This window comes from Abramis brama, assembly GCF_963993115.1.
Source record: "Abramis brama genome assembly, chromosome: 1".
NCBI lineage: Eukaryota > Metazoa > Chordata > Actinopteri > Cypriniformes > Leuciscidae > Abramis > Abramis brama.
In genome coordinates, this window is record NC_139963.1 from 29338745 (window position 1) to 29358708 (window position 19964).

The following is a 19964-nucleotide window of genomic DNA, read 5'->3' on the forward strand; positions in this document are numbered from 1 at the left end:
TACTATAAATCACTGTAAAGCCTTATAGTCTTCAATTCATTCTTATTAAATCTTATTATTAATTTATCTTAACTTCTATTCATTTTCTCTTACAGTAACATTCTTATGTTTATCTCAGTATTTGATTTGTTATGATTGATAAGTAACACTTTACAATAAGGTCTCAATTGTTAACATTTGTTATGTATTAACTAACATGTATAGGCTTAACAATGAGCAACTAAAGTAGTTAGCTAATATTAACTAATGAAACCTTTTTGATAATATATAGCCTATGTATAATTTTGTTTTTCATGTTGTGTGTGTGTGTGTGTGTGTGGCGGGGGCAATACCGAATTACACGTGAAACTGTTGACTATGAATTTCATACATTTATGAATTTATGAAAAGGCTTTCTTACGAGTAAATAAATAAATAAATGAAGCTGCAGAAAAGTTTGTTGTCCTCTCACGTCCGCACTCCGGTCCAGTTAGTGGCAGTAATGCGCCAAAAGGTGCTTTTTCTTGACAACCAAGAAGACGATGACAACAACGCAACCCAGTAAATGACAGGTTACATCCAGGTTACATCTGACTACAAACTTGAAACACATATTTTACATTCAAACGTCTTAGTAGAAAGACACGAATGAATATTAAATACAATAAAACGCTTGCAATATTACCGTCATCTCAGACGCATCGACGTTTCCAAACAAGACGAAATATCTCGAGGTGATATGCAACTTTAAAGATGATGTTTATTAAAGAGGAGAGAAAGGACACGTGTGATCCTGAAACCTGCATAATACAAAATGAGCAACAAGGAGGTTTGTATCTATTCTTGATTAATGTTGACAAAACTTGCTATAGACAGCATCAGATTCAGTGTCTAGTTATAAAAATCTTAACAGCCGCTTAGACAAACAAATAAACAGATGAAGCAAATAAATGACAACAAAATGATTTTGTTCAGTTTTATATTTTCTTATTTCCATTTGTCCTGTGTTGTCATTTCAGGCCAGATGACACTGAAAGAGGAAGATCTGAATGAAGTGGACGAGAAACATCTGCATCAAAAAGCTCTTGATTTCCTCTCTGGAGAAAAATCATCGAGTTGCTCCCAAACAGAAACATTTCCCCCCCCACAAAAAACAGACAAAAAGCCGAATTTCACATGCTCTCTGTGTGGAAAGCGCTGTGCCCATAGAGGCCACCTCAACGATCACATGATAACTCACACTGGAGAGAAGCCGTTCTCATGCCCTCAGTGTGGCAGGAGATTCTCACGCAGAAGAAACCTCAATGATCACATACTAATTCACAACGAGGAGAAGCCTTTCGTCTGTCCTCAGTGTGGGAAGAGTTACAAGCGTAACGAACACTTTAAGAGTCACTTACTGAATCACAATGGAGGCAAGCCCTTCACCTGCTCTCAGTGTGGAAAGAGTTTCAGTTATAAAAGGAGCCTTAATGACCACATCAAAATCCACACTGGAGAGAGTCTTTACACGTGCCTTCAGTGCGGAAAGAGTTTCGTCAATAACGGACACCTTAAGGAACACACAAAAATCCACACCGGAGAGAGACCTTTCACCTGCCCTCAGTGTGGAAAGCGCTTCATGAGCAAACGAGACGTTGCGTGTCACATGAGAATTCACACAGAAGAGAAGCCTTTCAAATGCCATCAGTGTGGAAAGGGTTTTGCATGGGCAAGCTGTCTGAAAATTCACATGCGCCACTCTCACTCTGAAGAAAGGGAGTTTACCTGCGAGTACTGCAATAAAAGATTTGTTTTGGAGTCGTACCTAAAGAGACACCTGAAAATTCATCAAAACGAGAAGCCGTATGTCTGTTCTGTTTGTGGGAAAGGGTTTTTATGGCATTCGTATTTCAAAGCGCACCAGAAAATACACGAGAGTGTGAAAACCCACGTGTGCTCAGAGTGCGGGAGAGCCTTTACTAGAGCCGACTATTTGTTAAAACACCAAAAAGTCCATACGGGAGAGCGACCGTACACGTGCTCATATTGTGGAAAGACTTTCAGTAAGAAAGCAAACCTGAGAGAACATGTACGACTGCACACTGGAGAGAAGCCGTACACTTGCGCTCAATGCGGAGGCAGTTTCACCTCAGCTAAAGGTCTAAGCTATCACAGAGAGAAGCAGTGTTCTCAAAGCACACCCAATTCATGTTCTGCTGAAATCAAAAAAGTGTCAGAATTGGCCAAAGATTGAGTTTTCTGCCAAAAGATCTGCTGCGTCTAGAACCTTTAGTGGGGAATAATCTGTCGTTCAGTCAAATGGAAATGGAAGCAGAATGTTTGTGCATTCAAAAGTCGTTTATCAAAGAAAATGTAAAGATGGACAATTATTGTTATTTTATGGTATATTGCAGGATTGATTATAAATGATTTATTTCTTTAATCAAAATAACTTATCGTGCTGCTTCTCTGATGATGTGTTTATTGGCGTGAGGGCGGGATCAACCTGTCACTCGCATGAGATCGACCAGTAGCAAACCACAACCATCCAATCAATTCCGGGTGGACAAAATCAAGACCCGTCCTACATTTTTTCCTGTTCGAGAAGCCATTTCACTGGGATATACATCACAATAGGGAAGTAAAGACTATCACAACTTCGGTTTCATGCCGACTTTAAAGGTGCTCTAAGTGATGTTGGGCGACGTCACTTCTTGTTGACGTTTAAAGTATTGTCAAACAAAACGGAGGCTAGCTAGACCCTCCCTCCTCCTCATCCGCGCACTAACCCCCCAAACCCCAAACCCCACCCCCAAATCCTTCTTGTCGGTTATTGGCTGGAGCAGTTTGTTATGTTTCGTGGTGCAGGTTGGCCCAGTTTGTTTTTCTTGCCGTTTGTGGATTCTGGGGTGTCTACAGAGACCGCGTTTTTTTTAAGTGTGTTCAGGGGAGAGGTAGCTAGCGGATAGTGAGGAGATGTTTGCTGTATGTGACAAAAAAAATGTTGGCCTAAAAAACGCGTGACATCACTTAGAGCACCTTTAAGGGAAAGACATAAAACCAAGGTAGTCAGATTGGGGTCTGAAACACTGACTGTACAGTTTTTATAATGTGTCTACTTAAAAAGGCCAAGCTTATATAGCTACCTGGCTATATATATAGCTTATATATATACACTAAAAGTCGTTTATTTTTATTTTTTTTAATGAATTTTATTCCTGGTCAAAAATATATATTATCCATTGTGGTGATTCAACCAATCAAATTAAAAGACCCAACTGTATTGAAAATACTATGAATATACTATGCATTATACTGAGATTCTAAAGCATGTAAGAAACCAAAAACCTAAACAAACACATTTTTAATATGACTTTCTTTTTCTATACTTTCATTTTATTCCCCTGACTTGATTTTTTTCTTTCTTTTTTTCTTTTTTCTTTTGATGTTTCTTTTTTTACGAAGTTAAATATAAATCAATGTAATGTATGTACAAAGTATGATTACTCATACTCTTGGCATGTTACACATATGTATATTTTAATTACTTGTTGTGTTTGTAAATGCTTAACGTTCTGTAATAAAAAACAATAAAATGAAATGTATAGCGTGTCTGGTCCATGCTAACAGTAGGTGGCGGTAACGCGCTAATTTAAGTTTGCGTGCCGCTGTTAAACGAAAGAAAAGAGTGTCTTGCGACTGGAGGGGAGCTGTAGGCTACATATCTCAAGTGTGTGATATGTTACTGTAAAGATGATTTTTGTCAAAAACGAGAATGAGGTAATGTGGGATCTAGAGAATAAAAAATGAGAAACAAGCAGGTTGGTATCCATTCTTAGTTTTTCTTTATTAATTTTTTTTGTAATACTTAAGCTTCAGTCAGCTCACCAGATTTAGCGTCTGTTGTTATTAGAAGAAAAACAAAACAGATAAAGTAAATGACTTCAAAATGCATCCAAATCATCATAATCTCTTCTGGGGTTCAGTTTTATTTCCTTTTAATTTTTTAGATATCCTAAATGATTTTCATCAGTTTAATGTTGTGATTTCAGGCCTGATGGAAGAGAAAGAGGAAAGTCAAGATCTGGATGAAGTTGAGGAGAAACATCAGCATCAGAAAGCTAATGCCATAAATAGAGAAAAATCACTGAGTTGCTCCCAAACTGAAAACTATTTCTTACAAAAGCAGAAGTCAAAGGGCCTTACACAAGTGGAAATAATTGTGGAAAAGCTTTCACACATAAAAGCAACCTCACTGAACATAAGATAGTTTACTCTGGAGACAGTCCTTAAAAGGCACCAGAAAACACATGGGAGTGTAAAACCTCATGTGTGCTGATGTGGAAAAGCCTTTAGTAGAGCTGACTATCTGATAAAACACAAACAAATCCATACTGGAGAACGGCTCATATTGTGGAAAAGGTTTAACGCAATCAAGAATCCTGAAAACACATGAAAAACTGCACACCAGAGAGCTGCTCAATGTCACACTTGAAAAAGAGCGTTTTACCTGCCCTCAGTGTGGAAAGAGTTACACACGTAAAAGACGACTTAATGAACATATGATAATTCACACTGAAGAAAACCCTCACACGTGTCCTCAATGTGGAAAGACATTTGCATTTAGGAAACCTAAATGTTCACAAGAGAACTCACACTGGAGAGAGACCTTTCACCTGCCCTCAATGCGGAAAGAGATTCCCACACAAAGGACATTTTAAGAGGCACATATTAAGTCACAAAGAAGAGAAACGTTTCTTTTGCTCTCAGTGTGGAAAAAGATTCAGATGTAAAGATAATCTAAGTAAACACACATTTATTCACACTGAAGCCGTACACTTGCGCTCAATGCGGAAGCAGTTTCACCTCAGGTAAAGGTCTAAGCTATCACAGAGAAAAGCAGTGTTCTCAAAGCACACCCAATTCATGTTCTGTTTAAATGAAAATTGTGTCCGATGAGCTCAATGACTTGTACTGTGAGTGAATATATAAAAGGAATATGGCCATTTTGGCTATTCTGGAATTGGGCAAATTCAGTCAACTTTGATCATGGGGTCTTTTATTTGTTAAATATTGTTTTATTCTAAATTTGTTTATTGAATACAACTGTCTCTTTAAGCAAGGCCACTAATGTTTGTGTGCTGATTGTGCATTATATAAACGTTTTATCAAAATTATGTGTGATCAATTAATACAAACAGGAAACACCAATAGGCCTACTGCTCATATAAAATAGGGATGGAACACAGCAAAATGTGTGGGTTGGCAGACAGCAGATAAAGCATTTTATCTGCTGTTTTTCAAAGTTAATGTAGAATGTGATAAGTATCAGAGTTATCATCATGAGTGTGGCGGGAGAGTCAGCTGAGAAACAACCATGTCAAGTATATATATATATATATATATATATATATATATATATATATATATATATATATTTTTTTTTTTGGGACATACTGTTTGTAATTCTGCCTAAATTTACTTGGTGATGTCTAAACCTCTCTCTTCTGTTATTTTAGAAATAATTTGGGTCTGATGGATCTCATAATTTGGTCACCAAATCCACCAACACAACAAACTTGAAACTTGCCTCCCTTTATTTCACACAGAATGGATTTAAAATGTTACCCAGTTTCACTCAGGTGATGTATAGCCTCCTCCATTTTATTTCCTAGAAAATATATTGCTCTGATGTGAACAGCTGCAGAGAAACAGCAGGGTCAGTCCGACAGTAGGCTAGCCTACCGAAATTTTACCCCTCTATTTCACAAAGACCCATTGGTGATGTCTATCCTCTATTTTAGATCCTAGAATTTTAGATCCCCTCCTCTATTTTAGATTCACCGATTCCCAAAACGACTTTTGTCATATTTAGAAAAGTACTGACATAAATGCGTTTTCACGCTTGCAGTTTCAGATAAAAATGATTTTGTTTGGACGTTGCTATTAGCGCCCGTTGTGTCCAATAATTAACAACAAACGATCTGTAGGCTATATGAGAATCAAAGTAGAGGCGGAAAGCCGAGAGGAGAATATATCATACTGTGTTTCTCAGATTTTATCAAGTCGTGTCATCACTGAAGAGGACAACTTAAACTGCAGTGGTGTCTTTGAAAATCATCAGATGAGTTCATTCAAAGAGAGTCCAGTAATGTGCAAGCGGCCAATGCATCAAAGCACACTGACTCTTGGCGATCAGACCAAATCTATTTATTCTACAACACACTCAGAGGTAAGAGCACACTATGAGCGCAATTGAATATTTATTATTATTATTGTACTTACTTGGTTACCGTGAGTGTTGACAGGTATGTGCTATACACATTATTCAGAAGAAGCCATGGCAGGTATGAAAGCGAGGCTGTGAGAGACTTTGCCGTGTTTTCTTTGGCATCCGCTGTAAAAAGCTGTATAAAGTTCCTAAATCACTTATAATTTTCCACAGCTCGTGTTGTCTAGAGTTATTTGTGTACTGAAATTTCTTGGAAAGACATTTTTTTACTGTGTTTTGTAAGCAGAACAACGCTGGCTTGTTGTTTTTGGCTGCATTTGAGCCAAATTCCGAGCTCAGAGTCCTCGGACAGCATGCCAAATACGCACACTCTCCACTTTATCCAAATTACACGCAGGCCTATTCTATGTGTAAACTCGTGAAGTGAGTTTTATTCATACAAGTCTGCAGAGATAAATGTGGCCTTAAGAAAATTGCACGGTTCATTTTTCATCACTCATAAAGCCAGCTTTGAATCTAAATGAATAATGTTGGTGACAGTAAGTTCCAGTTCTGTGTCTCTTAGAGTTTTTCAGGGAGAGGACGCGACGGTCAAGAACTCTTTCTCCCCCGAGATTCACGTTATCCCTCTCAGCATAATAGAAGTGACCTCAGTAACATGCCTGTGACACAAGCACAGACACACTCCAGAGATCTACATGGCCCGAAGGACATCGTACCAGTAAGTCTAAAGTGTTTATTCAGACAGAGTGTATTTGTCTATTTGTAGTGAATCTTGAGAGTAGATGGCAATATTGAACCTACAGAGTATGTAAAAAGGTTTAAGAATCTGCTTAAAACACACTGTTCAACCGCGCAATGCATCTAATTATTATAAAGGGTGCTGTGTCGTGTATGTGTACAGCATCATGTCCTACACAGAGTGGGGGTACAGAACAGGGCACAGAACCGTGATGGTTTTGTGATGAAGGAGGTCACCAACCCCACTGAGGCCACACTGTACCAGACCACATATCAAACAGTGCACTGCTCCACTTCCAGCAGATATCAAACAAATGAATCAAGCGGACAACCTGTCTCCTGGCACAGGCATAATATTATCACAGGTATGGGACTTTTAGCGAAACTCATTTCTACAGAAGTGGATGATGTTTGTGTACTGCAGTAAGCAAGCGACTCATAAATGACCACGCAAAGAGCCATATTGCTATTTTTTGGGCAACAGGAGAGGAGAAGGCTGCAGCGGGGCCTGGGCGGCCCAGAAGACAGTCTGGGGAGAGCATTCTGTGGGCAGCGCGGCGCTGGGAGACACATTGCGACTCTTTTCGTTTGTACTGAATCTCTCAGCTAAAAAGTCACAACACAACACCAATAAATTCTCAAAATTGGACAAGTCATTGTCAAGTCACCTTTATTTTTTATAGCACTTTATATAATAGAAATAGTTTCAAAGCAGCTTCACATAAACAAGAAAGTATCAGAATCTTCCTGATATGAGACAGTGGAGAATAACGGTTTTAAAACAATATGAGGGTGAGTAAATATTTTTAATGCTATATTTTATATATCATATTTGGGCTTATTTTTATACAATAGAATTTAAGATTTTGAATTAGCTTTTATTTTTATTGTGGTTTAAGTTTTAGTAATTGGTATGTGCTTCTGCCACTTTTGTTTCTCACTTTATGTTTGCTTTATAATTTCAGTACCAACTAATAACTTATAAGTTTATTTTTCATCAAATGTTTATATTTTACTTCAGCTTTTTTTTCCCAATTACCAAAAATAATTGTATTAGTTTTAGTTTACAATTAGACTGATTTGGGAAACAAAATGAGTTTTGAATAAGTTTATTGTTGTAATGAACACACTCAAACACAAAATGACAATTAAAAGAACAAGTAGAGAAGACAAACTTAAAACAAGCCAAAGAAATACAAAGAAAAAACGAACATATATATTTATATACACAGCCCAGAAACAGGTGTTGGATTGGGAAGTGGCTAGAGCCTGAGGACAGTAATGAGGTCCACACAGCACTAGTACAGCAGTAAGGGTCTAAAATCCCCTACACAAATACTCCAGTTCTGTTTTCCAGTGCAATTTTCAGAACAGTGCAGAAATGCATGTTTCCAAGCCATCCAAAGAAGAAAAGGCTGCATTTCAAGACTTCTGATGATGCGTTCTGTGCATCTAATTGGTTAAAGTAAATGTTCGGCGGTTGCTTCACTGATTGGAAGAAATTAAGCGGTCTTTACATTTTGCACAGACTTAACATTTACTATGACATGCAAATAATCATAGATGCGAGACAATGATCACATTTCAGTGTTGGAAAAAAAAAATACTTCTGATGGCAAACAAATGTGTAATTTGAAATTAGACCTAAAAACAGAAAAAATTACATATGAACCTCAAGAGATTTCAGCATACATTTAAGCTGTTTACTAGATGTTACTTTTCACTATCAGCTCAGCATCTGCAAATGCTTCACGTTGGTCTTCAGAGATTTGACTGTAAGCATGGGGGGAGAGGACCATGTTTAACTCTTAAATTTGTCAGAATTTAACTTCTCACTTGAGCCTTTTTTTTTTACTCATTCTTCTTCTCTTTCTGCTTGAGAAGTTTGTTGATCTCTCTCTTCACCATGCCAGCATACTTGGTGATGATGCCATGCTGGTTGAGGCCAGGCAGAAGCAGAAGGAAACTCACTGTTGATACAAAACAGAAAATGAGTGCACAATCACTAATTGGATGGGCCCTGTGAAGGACTAAAGCGGTCTACACAACTCATCTGTGCCACAGACATTTTAAAATGAAAAATCTTCTGGATTATGGAATTTGGTGTAGTGCGTCATATAATATTAATATAGTATATCACATACTACATAGAGTATAGTATAGAACTGTATATCCTATCTGCTCAGGGGTGCACATAACAGGTGCGGTAAAAATAAACAATGTGCAGCACAAAACGTGGAGGGAATCGCTTTTTCAACATTTCTGGTATTTTTGGGGACAGGGACACGTTAACTTACTGGGGTAGGATTTTTTCCCCATCTCTGGTAAGATAGCAATCATGATGATAAGCGTGTTCATTATTTATTAGGGGTGCAACGTATCGCAGTTGATCCGTACGGACCAGGCCCCACGGTTCGGCATGCATGTGATTCGCGGATTAACTTTTAAGTTTAACTAACGTAGAGTGAATTTTTTTTAAATTAAATGTTTTGTCTGGCTAATTTACACATTTACAAACTATTTTAAATGCAGCAGAAGCAAAATCTGCTAAAAAAAACAACAAAACATCTCACACTGTTATCGGAGAGAGAGAGAGAGAGAGAGAGAGAGAGAGAGAGAGAGAGAGAGAGAGAGAGAGAGAGAGAGAGAGAGAGAGAGAGAGAGAGAGAGAGAGAGAGAGAGAGAGAGAGAGAGAGAGAGAGAGAGAGAGAGAGAGAGAGAGAGAGAGAGAGTGTGTGTGTGTGTGAGAGAGAGAGAGAGAGAGAGAGAGAGGCACGTTTCAGACAGTGCTCAAACACCGAATTGATTTCTTTCTCGTTTACTTGTGCTTGAACGACACATACACACAAAATTATGTCAAAATACCCATCTCCTCAAGTATTCTCTCGGTTATGTCATAAGTGAACAGTTGAGGAAGAAACCGGATGTGCGTCAGTATATTCGGTCCATCCATGCATTCGGTCTCAGACAATAGCAGGAATATTAGGCTGCTGTCACTTTGTCATTAATGGTAATAAAATTAAATAAAAAATACAGCTTTAACAAAGATGAACCTATATTTAATTTCTACAGTGAACAAATAGTGTTATTTTACATTTGGGCAGCTTGTAGGATAAGTGCGAGTACCAAGCAGCATCTCAAGGTGCTTCCTTGAGAACCAGGCCGAAAAAGGTATGTGCACCCCTGTATATAGTGCTATTATTTCATAAAGAGTAACACTTTTATAACAAATGAAAAATGAGTGCATGAGAACATTTCACCTAATTGGTACAAACAGATTAAACAAATCTTGTGTGCAGGGAGGGTAAGAGGCAGCATATTTTTGGATTGGAACTTTGGCTTTCCATGACCTAAATACAATGGCCCCTTTGTCGCACAGCCTAGTCATCGTTTGCATGAGCTAGGCTTTGATAAAGGACCGTGACTTCTCTACAGTTTGCAGGCTGGTGTGTCAGTGCATTGCTCTAATGTAATACGACAGCATTTCAACACAGGGGATTTTCTTCCATGTGGTTTGCTTAATTTTTAGCCCAGATAAGCAAAATACGTACCGATCAGGTAAGTAAGGAAGAGGTTATGCACTTGTTGTCCGATCCAGGCCACAGCCACAAGACTGCTGATCACAGAGAGGAAATACTGTAGAGAAGTAGAACAAATGTGTTACATGGAGTACACTGAGAAGGAGCCTATTTTCTGAAGAAGTTAAAACAATATTACAGAAATGCTATTAGTTTTCACTTGCACAAACAACTAGTGTGAGCAACATCTGACATCCAATCAATACATTTGTATAATATCAAATGTAAGCTTTAGTTAAGGTTTCTGAGAGAACTCTTATGGTCACCAACGCTGAACTTATTTGCACAAATATAGAGTAAAAACAGAAATACTGTGAAATATTATAAATAATAATAAACTGTTCTCAATTTTAGTATATTTTAAAATGTAATTTATTCATGTGATGGCAAAGCACTCTCCATTACTCCAGTCTGAAAACCATGATAGATGTTTTTTTGTTTTTTTTCAGTATTCTTTGATGAACAAAATTCAAAAGAACAGCATTTCAAATAGAAATGTTTTGTAACATTATAAATGTCTTTATGGTCCCAAATTGATAATTTTAATGCATCCTTACTAAATAAATGTATTAAACACTCTTACTGACCCCAAATATACATATTTGAATGCTCAAGAACTGTTAATGTGTTCAGAATTATATTCTGATTGTTACTGACTAATAAATGAATCAGGGCTGCTGTTTGTATTTATGTTTCTGACTTCCATAATCATTATTAATGCATGCTTGTGCAAATGTCTGTTGTATTTGTACGACACAATAATACTGAATATCGACTGTGCCCTTAAATATGTTCTCCTAACGGCACCAAGTGCTCTTTAATTATGTATGGGTAGAGCCATGACCTCAGGCTCATGTTTGTTTGTTCTTACTGCTGGGTAACAGGGTGAAAGCCAAATTAGTGTTGTGAAATGGCGGTTTACAGTGTGAAATGCTTTTGAGTCACTAGTGAGTTCTTAGACATGAAACAAGGAAGATGTTGTTCAACAAGTACCGAGCGTACCATTTTTGGCTTTTCTTCCTTCAGGGCAAACAGACGTTTCCACCAGCCAAGCACACGGCGCTGAGTTTTCACAAGGTTCCCACAGATCTCATGGAAACGCTGCTGCTGTTCTGTGGTCCTGTGCAGGAACAAAACAACACTCCTCAAAAAACATACATGATAAACAATATCTTAATTCTTCAATGAACACGCCTTTATGGGTAATACACGCATCCAATGATGAGGAAATCTGCTTCTATTTCTGCTTGGCCAATGCATTTTATTTCTGGGCATAAACATGACCATATTGAAGACTTAAAGCTTAGAGCCACAGGAAGCTGCCAGACACTAAAATAAACACCAGGGCTCTGATCTCACATTGCAAGACCTCTCACTGCAGAGAGAACAGGCGGGGTCAGCACAGTGAAGATCTGCTGAGTCAAACTAACACTGCCTGACACTGGATACTCGGCAGCAACTGCAACTTGTCAATCAAAGACACCAGAGACCCAGGGTCCTGAACTAGAGCAAGGGAAGTTGCCAGGTGTGACAGACTAAAATGGAATCAGAAGATGCAAGAACATACATGCTGTGCAAATACCTGCATGTGTTCTCAGGGGATCTGAAGGTTTTGCCGTTTATTACATGGAGAAATGTAATTTGGTTAAGTGCCTGTGGTTAAGAGCGGGGCTTGTTGTCCATTCACTCACCATTTGTTAGAACCAAAGACACGGGGGGCAAGAGTGGGCACCAGGTAATCAGCCAGGCACAGGATCATGACACTGCAGGACAGACCAGTAAGCACAGAGGGGTCCAAGTAGTAGATCAGCCTGCCAACGAAGAGAGAGGAAATTAAACTCTTGCATTTATTTCATTATTTGATGACTACACAAATAACCACAACAGAAAACGCAGAGTGACACACGATTGCTTGAAAGTAAAAGGGGGAAAGGGAAAGGGCATCACTATTTAGAACTTGCTTATTCTCCTAACCGTTGTGGCATGCTACATTTAAAAAAAAATTAATGTATTACAAAAATAATGTAATGAAATTATCAGCTTAAAGTTAAAGCTTAAACAGGTTACATTTTAAAGCTAAAGAGTGTAATTGTTTATTTACTTTCCGAGACTGTTGGCCTGTGTTTTAGTGGTGGGTGATTCTTTCAGCAGGTTACATGGTAAAGCCAGTAGACCAGACCAGTGAAAAGACTTTGTTTTTGAATGAATCTGTTCAGTCAGTGATTCTATGACTCACTCAAATTCATTCAGCAACAAAATAATTGACTGGCTGCATCTGAAATCACATACCTCCCTACTATATAGCAAGCAAAAACAGTATGTGACAAAAGTAGTATGTCCAGATGACCAAGTACCGGATGACCTACTACTTTCGGCGAGATTCTGAAGTGTGCATATGATGCGATTTATGCTTAAAATGGGTACCATAAATGTAAGGAATTTGTCTATATGGGCACCAAATTAATATTGTAAATTTTGGTCATGTCACTTAAGGTGAGTGTCAGAATGTCAAATGACCTCTTACCTTGGCACCAGCTAAGAAAGTTGCCAAAAACAGTAAATTAACGATCAAAGATGATTGTTGAATAAATAAAATTATGTTAATGGCAAGGAGTCTGTCATCTGACCAATCTTAAGGATTTGTGAGATATCGTTAACTTGTAGAGCCTCTTCTGTATTATCAACACCAGGAAGACAGAAGTGTAAAAAAAAAAACCACATTTTATTACCAAAAAGATAAACAGGAGTAAATCAACAGCTACTAAATTAATATCATGAATGATAAAGGAATTAAGTGCAGAAGATGCATAAAATACAAGTGATAAAGGCGGGTGCGGCTATGACAGCTATATTACCTTATGGAAAGATAAAACTAATAAAGGCAAAGACCACTGACCTATATGACTGGATTGCTCATGACATCATAAAAAGTGAAGCCACTGCACCACCATATTGGTAATCCCTAGTACTCCCTCACATTCTATTGAATAATGAGAAAACATTACCTAACTCAGCGTTTTTATATCTGAAGTCTCCCTGTACATTCTTACAAAGCAAACATCCTAAACATTTAAATGGTTATTTGTTTGAAGTCAGGAAATTCCCCCGCTTATTTAAAGTTACATTCATCTTCATTATAGTAGCAAATATCAGATCAGATGGCCGACAAGACACCTTAGCATATAGCCTATATTACAAATGTCAAAATGATTCTTCTGAAATGAATACAGATTTTACGATTGTAAGTCAAGAAATAATATACATGCTTCAAAACTTATTCAGAGAAATAATGCTGACTGCGTATGGATTTAAAGACATGAAGCTTTATTTCCAAACATACTGTCGCTCCAAGCAAGGTGATGCATGGGAAACCTTGGATTTTTAATACAACATTGTAATAGGGGCTTGTATGCAGTATAACATTTATTGTATATTCGAATACATTTCTGCTAATAATCCCAGATATACGTTCATGCTTAATATGTTCGGCATAATTATGTACAAGAAATCCATTTTGTGTTGGCTCAGTTGTCAGCGTGCAGTAGACACCCATCTCAACAATTTCTATATACCATTTAAAGACCACCATAAACATCGCAGATAATGTCCGAAACAATTAATTTACATACAAATCATTGGGACAGGATTAGTTCTTAGCATATATATCATATGCTAAGAACTAATCCTGTCCCAATGATTGTGACGAGTGTCTGTTGAAAGGGTACATTTATCCCTTTCCGATGAGGAGGAGATCGCAATTTGGCACTTCTCCATTCCAGTGCTGTGATTGGCTGCTGGCATCCGAGGGGGCACACACAGTGTGGCCCACCCTTCTTTCCCCATGGAACTCATTAGCATGGTCTAACACACACAGTTAGAATAATCTCTTTAAAGTTTTATCAATGCATTTCTCTCTTTCCAAACCAGCACCAGATTACCTTTGGCAATGTTCTAAACAAACAGAGTCAAAGCATGATGTGAAGAGGTTGAACTGTCATGTAGGCATTCATTTGTACATTAACAGCTAAATTTGTGTAAGATAAAATAAAATAGCCGTTACTGAGAATACTGATTTCTCTAAATAAGTATGAAATTAATGTGTGTAGTTTAAATCAGTTTTAAGGTTTCCAATCATAGTTATGAATGGATTTGGATGGAATATTATGGCCTTCCTCTTGCATCCAAAAGGCCCTAAAGAATTTATGGCAGTTGGCTTAAACATTAGGGATTGGTCTCAAGATGAGTGCACAGCAGAAGTCCTGCCTTTCCCACGCTTGAGGAGTCTGTCAATTTCGATTAATCGTGCAGAGCCCCATTTCCGACTACATAGGAGACGAAAAACAGTCCATGAAAAGTATAGTATGTCTGAATTCACTGCATTTTTAAAACAGTAGGCAAACAGTACTCGGATGACTTAGGCTACTACTTCTAGCAAGATTCTTAAGTCTGCATCCAATGGACACTTTACCATCCCACAAGGCCACGGGAGAGGATTTGTAAATGGCAGTGAAATGATGCAACTGACCCTGGTAGGTCACATGACAATGACAATGACAACATGACAAATGAAGTACGTCCGGATCAGAGCAGTTGAAAAACAGTGTTACGACACTCGCATAGGAACTGATGAATGTGGACGTAACGTGTGTCGTGGGGCAACCAATAGTTTGAAACACTGAATAGTTCCAGCATTGAACCCCATTAATGTCAGTGTTTCTCAAGCACGCACACACACACAGGTAAGTTGAAGAAATTACTGCATTGTTTGACAATTTAACACATTAGTTGACCTCTCAGGAATCTAGCCAGTAGTATTTCATGTAGCGTGTTAAACATTTGACATTGACAAGTGCTGGTAGACTGCTGAGACAGAGCAGCCTAAAACTTTAACTTTTAACCTAAAACAACACTAAAATGATAAGATAAGACAAATAAAATGAGAAAATATTAGTTCTACTACTTTTATAAATAGCACAAAATCACAATTGGCTCTGGTCTGAGGGAGCAGGTACCAAGAATTGCTGCAAATATAGTGAAACTGCTGTCTATCCTGCTTAAACACATTCAAAAGAGATTAAATGTTTGGAGTTGTTTGGAACTATTGAGTACGGTGGCCGAGAAGGGTCACAACACATGCAAACGCCACCACAACAACTACATATTCAGAAAACAACTTCGTCGATTTCACATCACGTGCGCTGCAAATATTCACAGCACGAGCAAATAGGGAAACGAACTGCAAACTGCAAAGACACAACGGAAATGTTTCCGGGGGGGCCAGAATCAGTGACGGACCCGCATCCATCCGGTTGTCTTAATCATAGATATCATATAAAGGCTAGATGTCTCGTCCGCGCTGCTGGCCAATGGAGCTCGACATCCGCACACGGCGGCCATCTTACGACAGGGTGCTCGCTCACTCATAACATGGTGCATATACTTTTAAATAACCATAACTTGCTCAATTTTCTACCGATTTTCAAACGGTTTGGTTTGTTATAAACGTCAGAGATGTAGCTATTATACTGTATACATATGAATAATTATGTTCAAAATGTTTAAGCATTCAGAATTATAGCCACGTTAATAACGTTTGTAAGAAACCAAACCGTTTGTAAATCCGTCCAGATTTCAGCGAGATAAGAGGATTTGTGTGCGTGCTGCTCACTCACCTTAATTCACAGAGCCCTGTCCTAAGATGGCCGCCGGTGATGCCGGAAGTGACTCCGCCTTAAGACATCTAGCCTTTATATGATATCTATGGTCTTAATATGTTGAAAACACACAAAACCACTTCGGTATCAGAGCACATCGACAAGTCTGTCATAATAAAAGAGAAACACTTACCTCTTGTAGCCATAGACAACAAAAGCGCACATTCAGATAGCGCGAAGACAACCGGATGGATGCGGGTCCGTCACTGATTCTGGCCCCCCTGGAAACATTTCCGTTGTGTCTTTGCAGTTTGCAGTTCGTTTCCCTATTTGCTCGTGCTGTGAATATTTGCAGCGTACGTGATGTGAAATCGACGAAGTTGTTTTCTGAATATGTAGTTGTTGTGGCGTTTGTATGCGTGTTGATCCTTCTCGGCCACCGTAATTGAGCTCCATGAACCACGTAGCCACAAAATCAAAGCATGTCGCAACTCTGTTTTTCAACGGCTCTGGTCCGGATTACATTTATACCACAATCAGAGAGTATGCAATTTCAGACACAGCCACTGTCTTTACAAGCGAGTCACTGAATTATTTACTCAAATGATTAGTTCAAATATACTAATTCATTCAGCAACACCACTACTGTGTGTTGCAAGGAAATGTGCAACGGTTAATTCGGCTGTGGCTTCCTTTGGAAATGCAAAAATAGACAATGCAATTGGTAATATTTTTTTAAATTTAAAATATTATTCTAAAATGTAAATTACTCAAAACTTGTTTATTGAACAACTGTATAAAAGCAATAATTACACTGGTAATCGTGATTTTGTTCTGAATATTAGATAGATTGCAATATATAGGCAAATACTTTATATACAGAAAGACAGTGCACTCTTATGACTATGAATGTGCAATATTGCAGAGTAAGTCCCGCCTTCTAAAGAAAAGAGCCAATCGTTGATTAGTAAAGTCATAGCATCACTGCAGCTGCCATTAAAAGCTCCGGTTTCTATAGAAACAGTAAGTGCTCTGAGATGCACGCTTAGGACTGCGCACAAGCTTGGTCCAGCCCTTTTTTTTGTTTTGTCATGATTCGAATGTTTAGACAGTTGTCAGATTTCATTGGTGATTTCAAAAATGAAATTTAATTGTAAGCTTGAACAGTTTTGGAGAATTTAATGTTTCCTCATTCAAAGAGATAGGCCCTGTCCCAAATGGCACACTTCATATGCACTTTCGGTCTCGTGGACTTGCAATGGCTGCCGCGTGAGCATGTCTGTTAAGTCTATGAGACCGTAGGGTGTCCCATTTGTCATTTTAGGTTTCAGAAAGGTGCTCGCGAGTGCCCCCTTTGCGGTCGATATGCGCCCTCGATGCACACTTCTGCCGAGCCCGCACTGATGCGAGTTCCACAGCAGACTTCTTCCTGACAGTCAAAGCGGCGTTACGTCACTAAAGTGCAGACTCGTAGGAAGACCGCGAGTGCTTAGGGTGCCATTTGGGACCAGACCATAGGAGCTGCACTTGCATGCCCGAGAGGCATTTCAAAGATGGCCACCGAGGGAAATGATTTGTCTTAAAGGGACTTTGATATAAGTTAAGAATGCATAACAACCTATATATATCAGGCACAAGAGAGAAAGCGATGATTGTAAAAATCATTAAATACTTTAAGGACTTAAGCTTCTAGTGTGTGATCTTATCCGATTCATTTAAGTGAAAGAGTAGGCCTTAAGTCAAGAAGTAGAACTAATGCACACTATGAACCGCAGACTCACGTGAAGAGGATAGTGGTGGCGGCCACTAATGCTGCAGGGTACCACGGCTTCTCCCAGCGCAGGAACTGATCTCCAGCCAGGATGACCTCTCCCCATCCTTGCAGTTGCTCTTCCAGCTGACTGGTCTCCTGAGCCTAGAGAAAAGCTTCTAGTCAATATTACTGTTTAAACAATGGGTTCTCTTATGTCATGTGACATGGCATTATCGGGATTGTTTTAAAAAGGGAGTGTCATGAAGTCTTGGGCTGGGCACATCCAGCTGGAATGTTAACATATATGCAAACACAAAATAGTCACTTATGAGAGATAAAATGAAATGGTAAATGTATATAAAAACAAAAAAGGAGCACGTGTTTTTTTTAAGACAAAGACTGTGAAATGTTCCGTTTAAACCAGCAGGTAAAGTTTAAATGGCCACTTCCTTTCTGTGATATATTAACGTTACTTAAAAACAGAAGCAAGTCAGTGTAATTTTTTAATGAATTTTAAAAGGCTAAAGCATAAACTTCAACCAGAGTTCTTGGTGGCTTTACAACTAACGTTAATCTCAAAACCATTTAACTTAACGTTAGACACGCATGAGGATAATTTCGTCTCGCTTATCTACAGCCAAAGCTCCATGCTTTCTAAAGGTGCAACTTAAAAATATTAATCAAAAAGGTTAATATATTAAACATATAAATCCAATATTTGTGTGAGAAAACCATTTAGTAAGATGCTAGATATAACTTAAGAGTGATCCTTCTTGTTAGCACTGCATTAACGTTAGCTTGCTAACATCTTATCACGCACTTCATTTCCGCGGCGTATTTAGAGAACGATTATTCGCTGCGTTAGCACGTCTAAAAAATTACAAATAAGAGACAGATTAAGCTTTATGGTACCCTGTCGCGTACTTTTATAATCTGGTTAAGATGGTGACAGCAGTGACTGTTAGATGCCCGCGTAGCATATTGCTAAAAAGATTACCACGATAGGAAATGTTTCAACAGCAGGCGAACTGCTTGTAAGAAGGAACATTAACAGACCACTTACCAACAGATTTGCACTTTTATTATCGCCCTCAGCCATGGTTTATTTTGGGGAATTTCAGAATTTGTATTTCTCGGAGAAAACGATTATATATGAACCCGCTTCCCCTCTACTGCCGCAGTCTGTCAACCGACCGTTACTTTCAGGATGTTTTTATCTGAAACTCGGAATACAAGGAGTCATGGGAAATGTAGTTCACATTAAAAACAAAATGGCAACGGTACAAAATGGGACTAATAAGCTTAAGAACAAATTATCAACGAAAGGTGCTTTAAATGTGCTTATCGTCAATGAATTGTTGAAAAACAATCAGTAACTGTAAAATGTAACCTGCCACTCAGTAAAAATTAAATGGCGTGAGACCAAATGTTAATTTTTAATTACTGATAAAATTACATTTCCCCCAGACTGTAGTTAGACAGCTGAGCTTAACAAACTACAATCTGTTTGCTTTTTTGCAATGGGGGAAATCATGCATCAACTGGGGTTGGACTCAAAAACATAAGACAGAGCTAAATATTAGTTTTGGTAAATAAGTACAATCTTCACTACAATTGAATATCAATGCTATTAACGCTACTTTTTGGGGTCAGTAAGATTGTTTTTAAGTCTCTTATGCTCACCAAAGCTACATTTACTTGATTAAAAATACAGTACACAAATAAAATGTAAATATACATACACAAACAGTATATAAATAAACAAATATTCACTGTCACATTTGATCAGTTTAATGTATTTGCTGTATAAAAATTCTCTTTAAAAAAAACAAAACATATTGATCCAAAACATTGAACACGAACAGTAGTGTAACTAGCCAAAATATGTAATGCTCAAAAACATTCAACATTAGGTTAACCCCAGGTTAAGGTTACTATTAACCCTGGGTTGAACAACACACCGCCACTTTTAATTATGAAAGGGTAATGAAGCATTGTTCCTGAACAGGGTGAAATTGTAGTATGAATGGTAGACGTCTAAACAG

The 19964-nt window shown here is 38.2% G+C and overlaps 3 protein-coding genes across 3 annotated transcripts; 2 read left to right on the forward strand and 1 right to left on the reverse strand.

Moving 5' to 3' along the window:
• Nucleotides 1-508: 508 nt before the first annotated feature.
• On the forward strand, nt 509-3759 carry LOC311080708 (uncharacterized protein). Its single transcript, XM_084110805.1, has 2 exons — nt 509-808; nt 999-3759. Exons 1-2 carry the CDS (start codon nt 733-735, stop codon nt 2213-2215), a joined length of 1293 nt encoding a protein of 430 aa, XP_083966931.1. The 5' UTR covers nt 509-732; the 3' UTR covers nt 2216-3759.
• A 2182-nt stretch (nt 3760-5941) lies between these two features.
• On the forward strand, nt 5942-7588 carry LOC311084660 (uncharacterized protein). Its single transcript, XM_084116844.1, has 4 exons — nt 5942-6193; nt 6759-6914; nt 7098-7299; nt 7419-7588. Exons 1-4 carry the CDS (start codon nt 5957-5959, stop codon nt 7529-7531), a joined length of 708 nt encoding a protein of 235 aa, XP_083972970.1. The 5' UTR covers nt 5942-5956; the 3' UTR covers nt 7532-7588.
• A 439-nt stretch (nt 7589-8027) lies between these two features.
• On the reverse strand, nt 8028-19150 carry arl6ip1 (ARL6 interacting reticulophagy regulator 1). The gene is made up of 6 exons (XM_084116860.1): nt 18983-19150; nt 17948-18081; nt 12204-12323; nt 11515-11632; nt 10486-10570; nt 8028-8904 (listed from the first exon to the last, which is right to left on the reverse strand). Exons 1-6 carry the CDS (start codon nt 19016-19018, stop codon nt 8786-8788), a joined length of 612 nt encoding a protein of 203 aa, XP_083972986.1. The 5' UTR covers nt 19019-19150; the 3' UTR covers nt 8028-8785.
• Between the last annotated feature and the right edge of the window lie 814 nt (nt 19151-19964).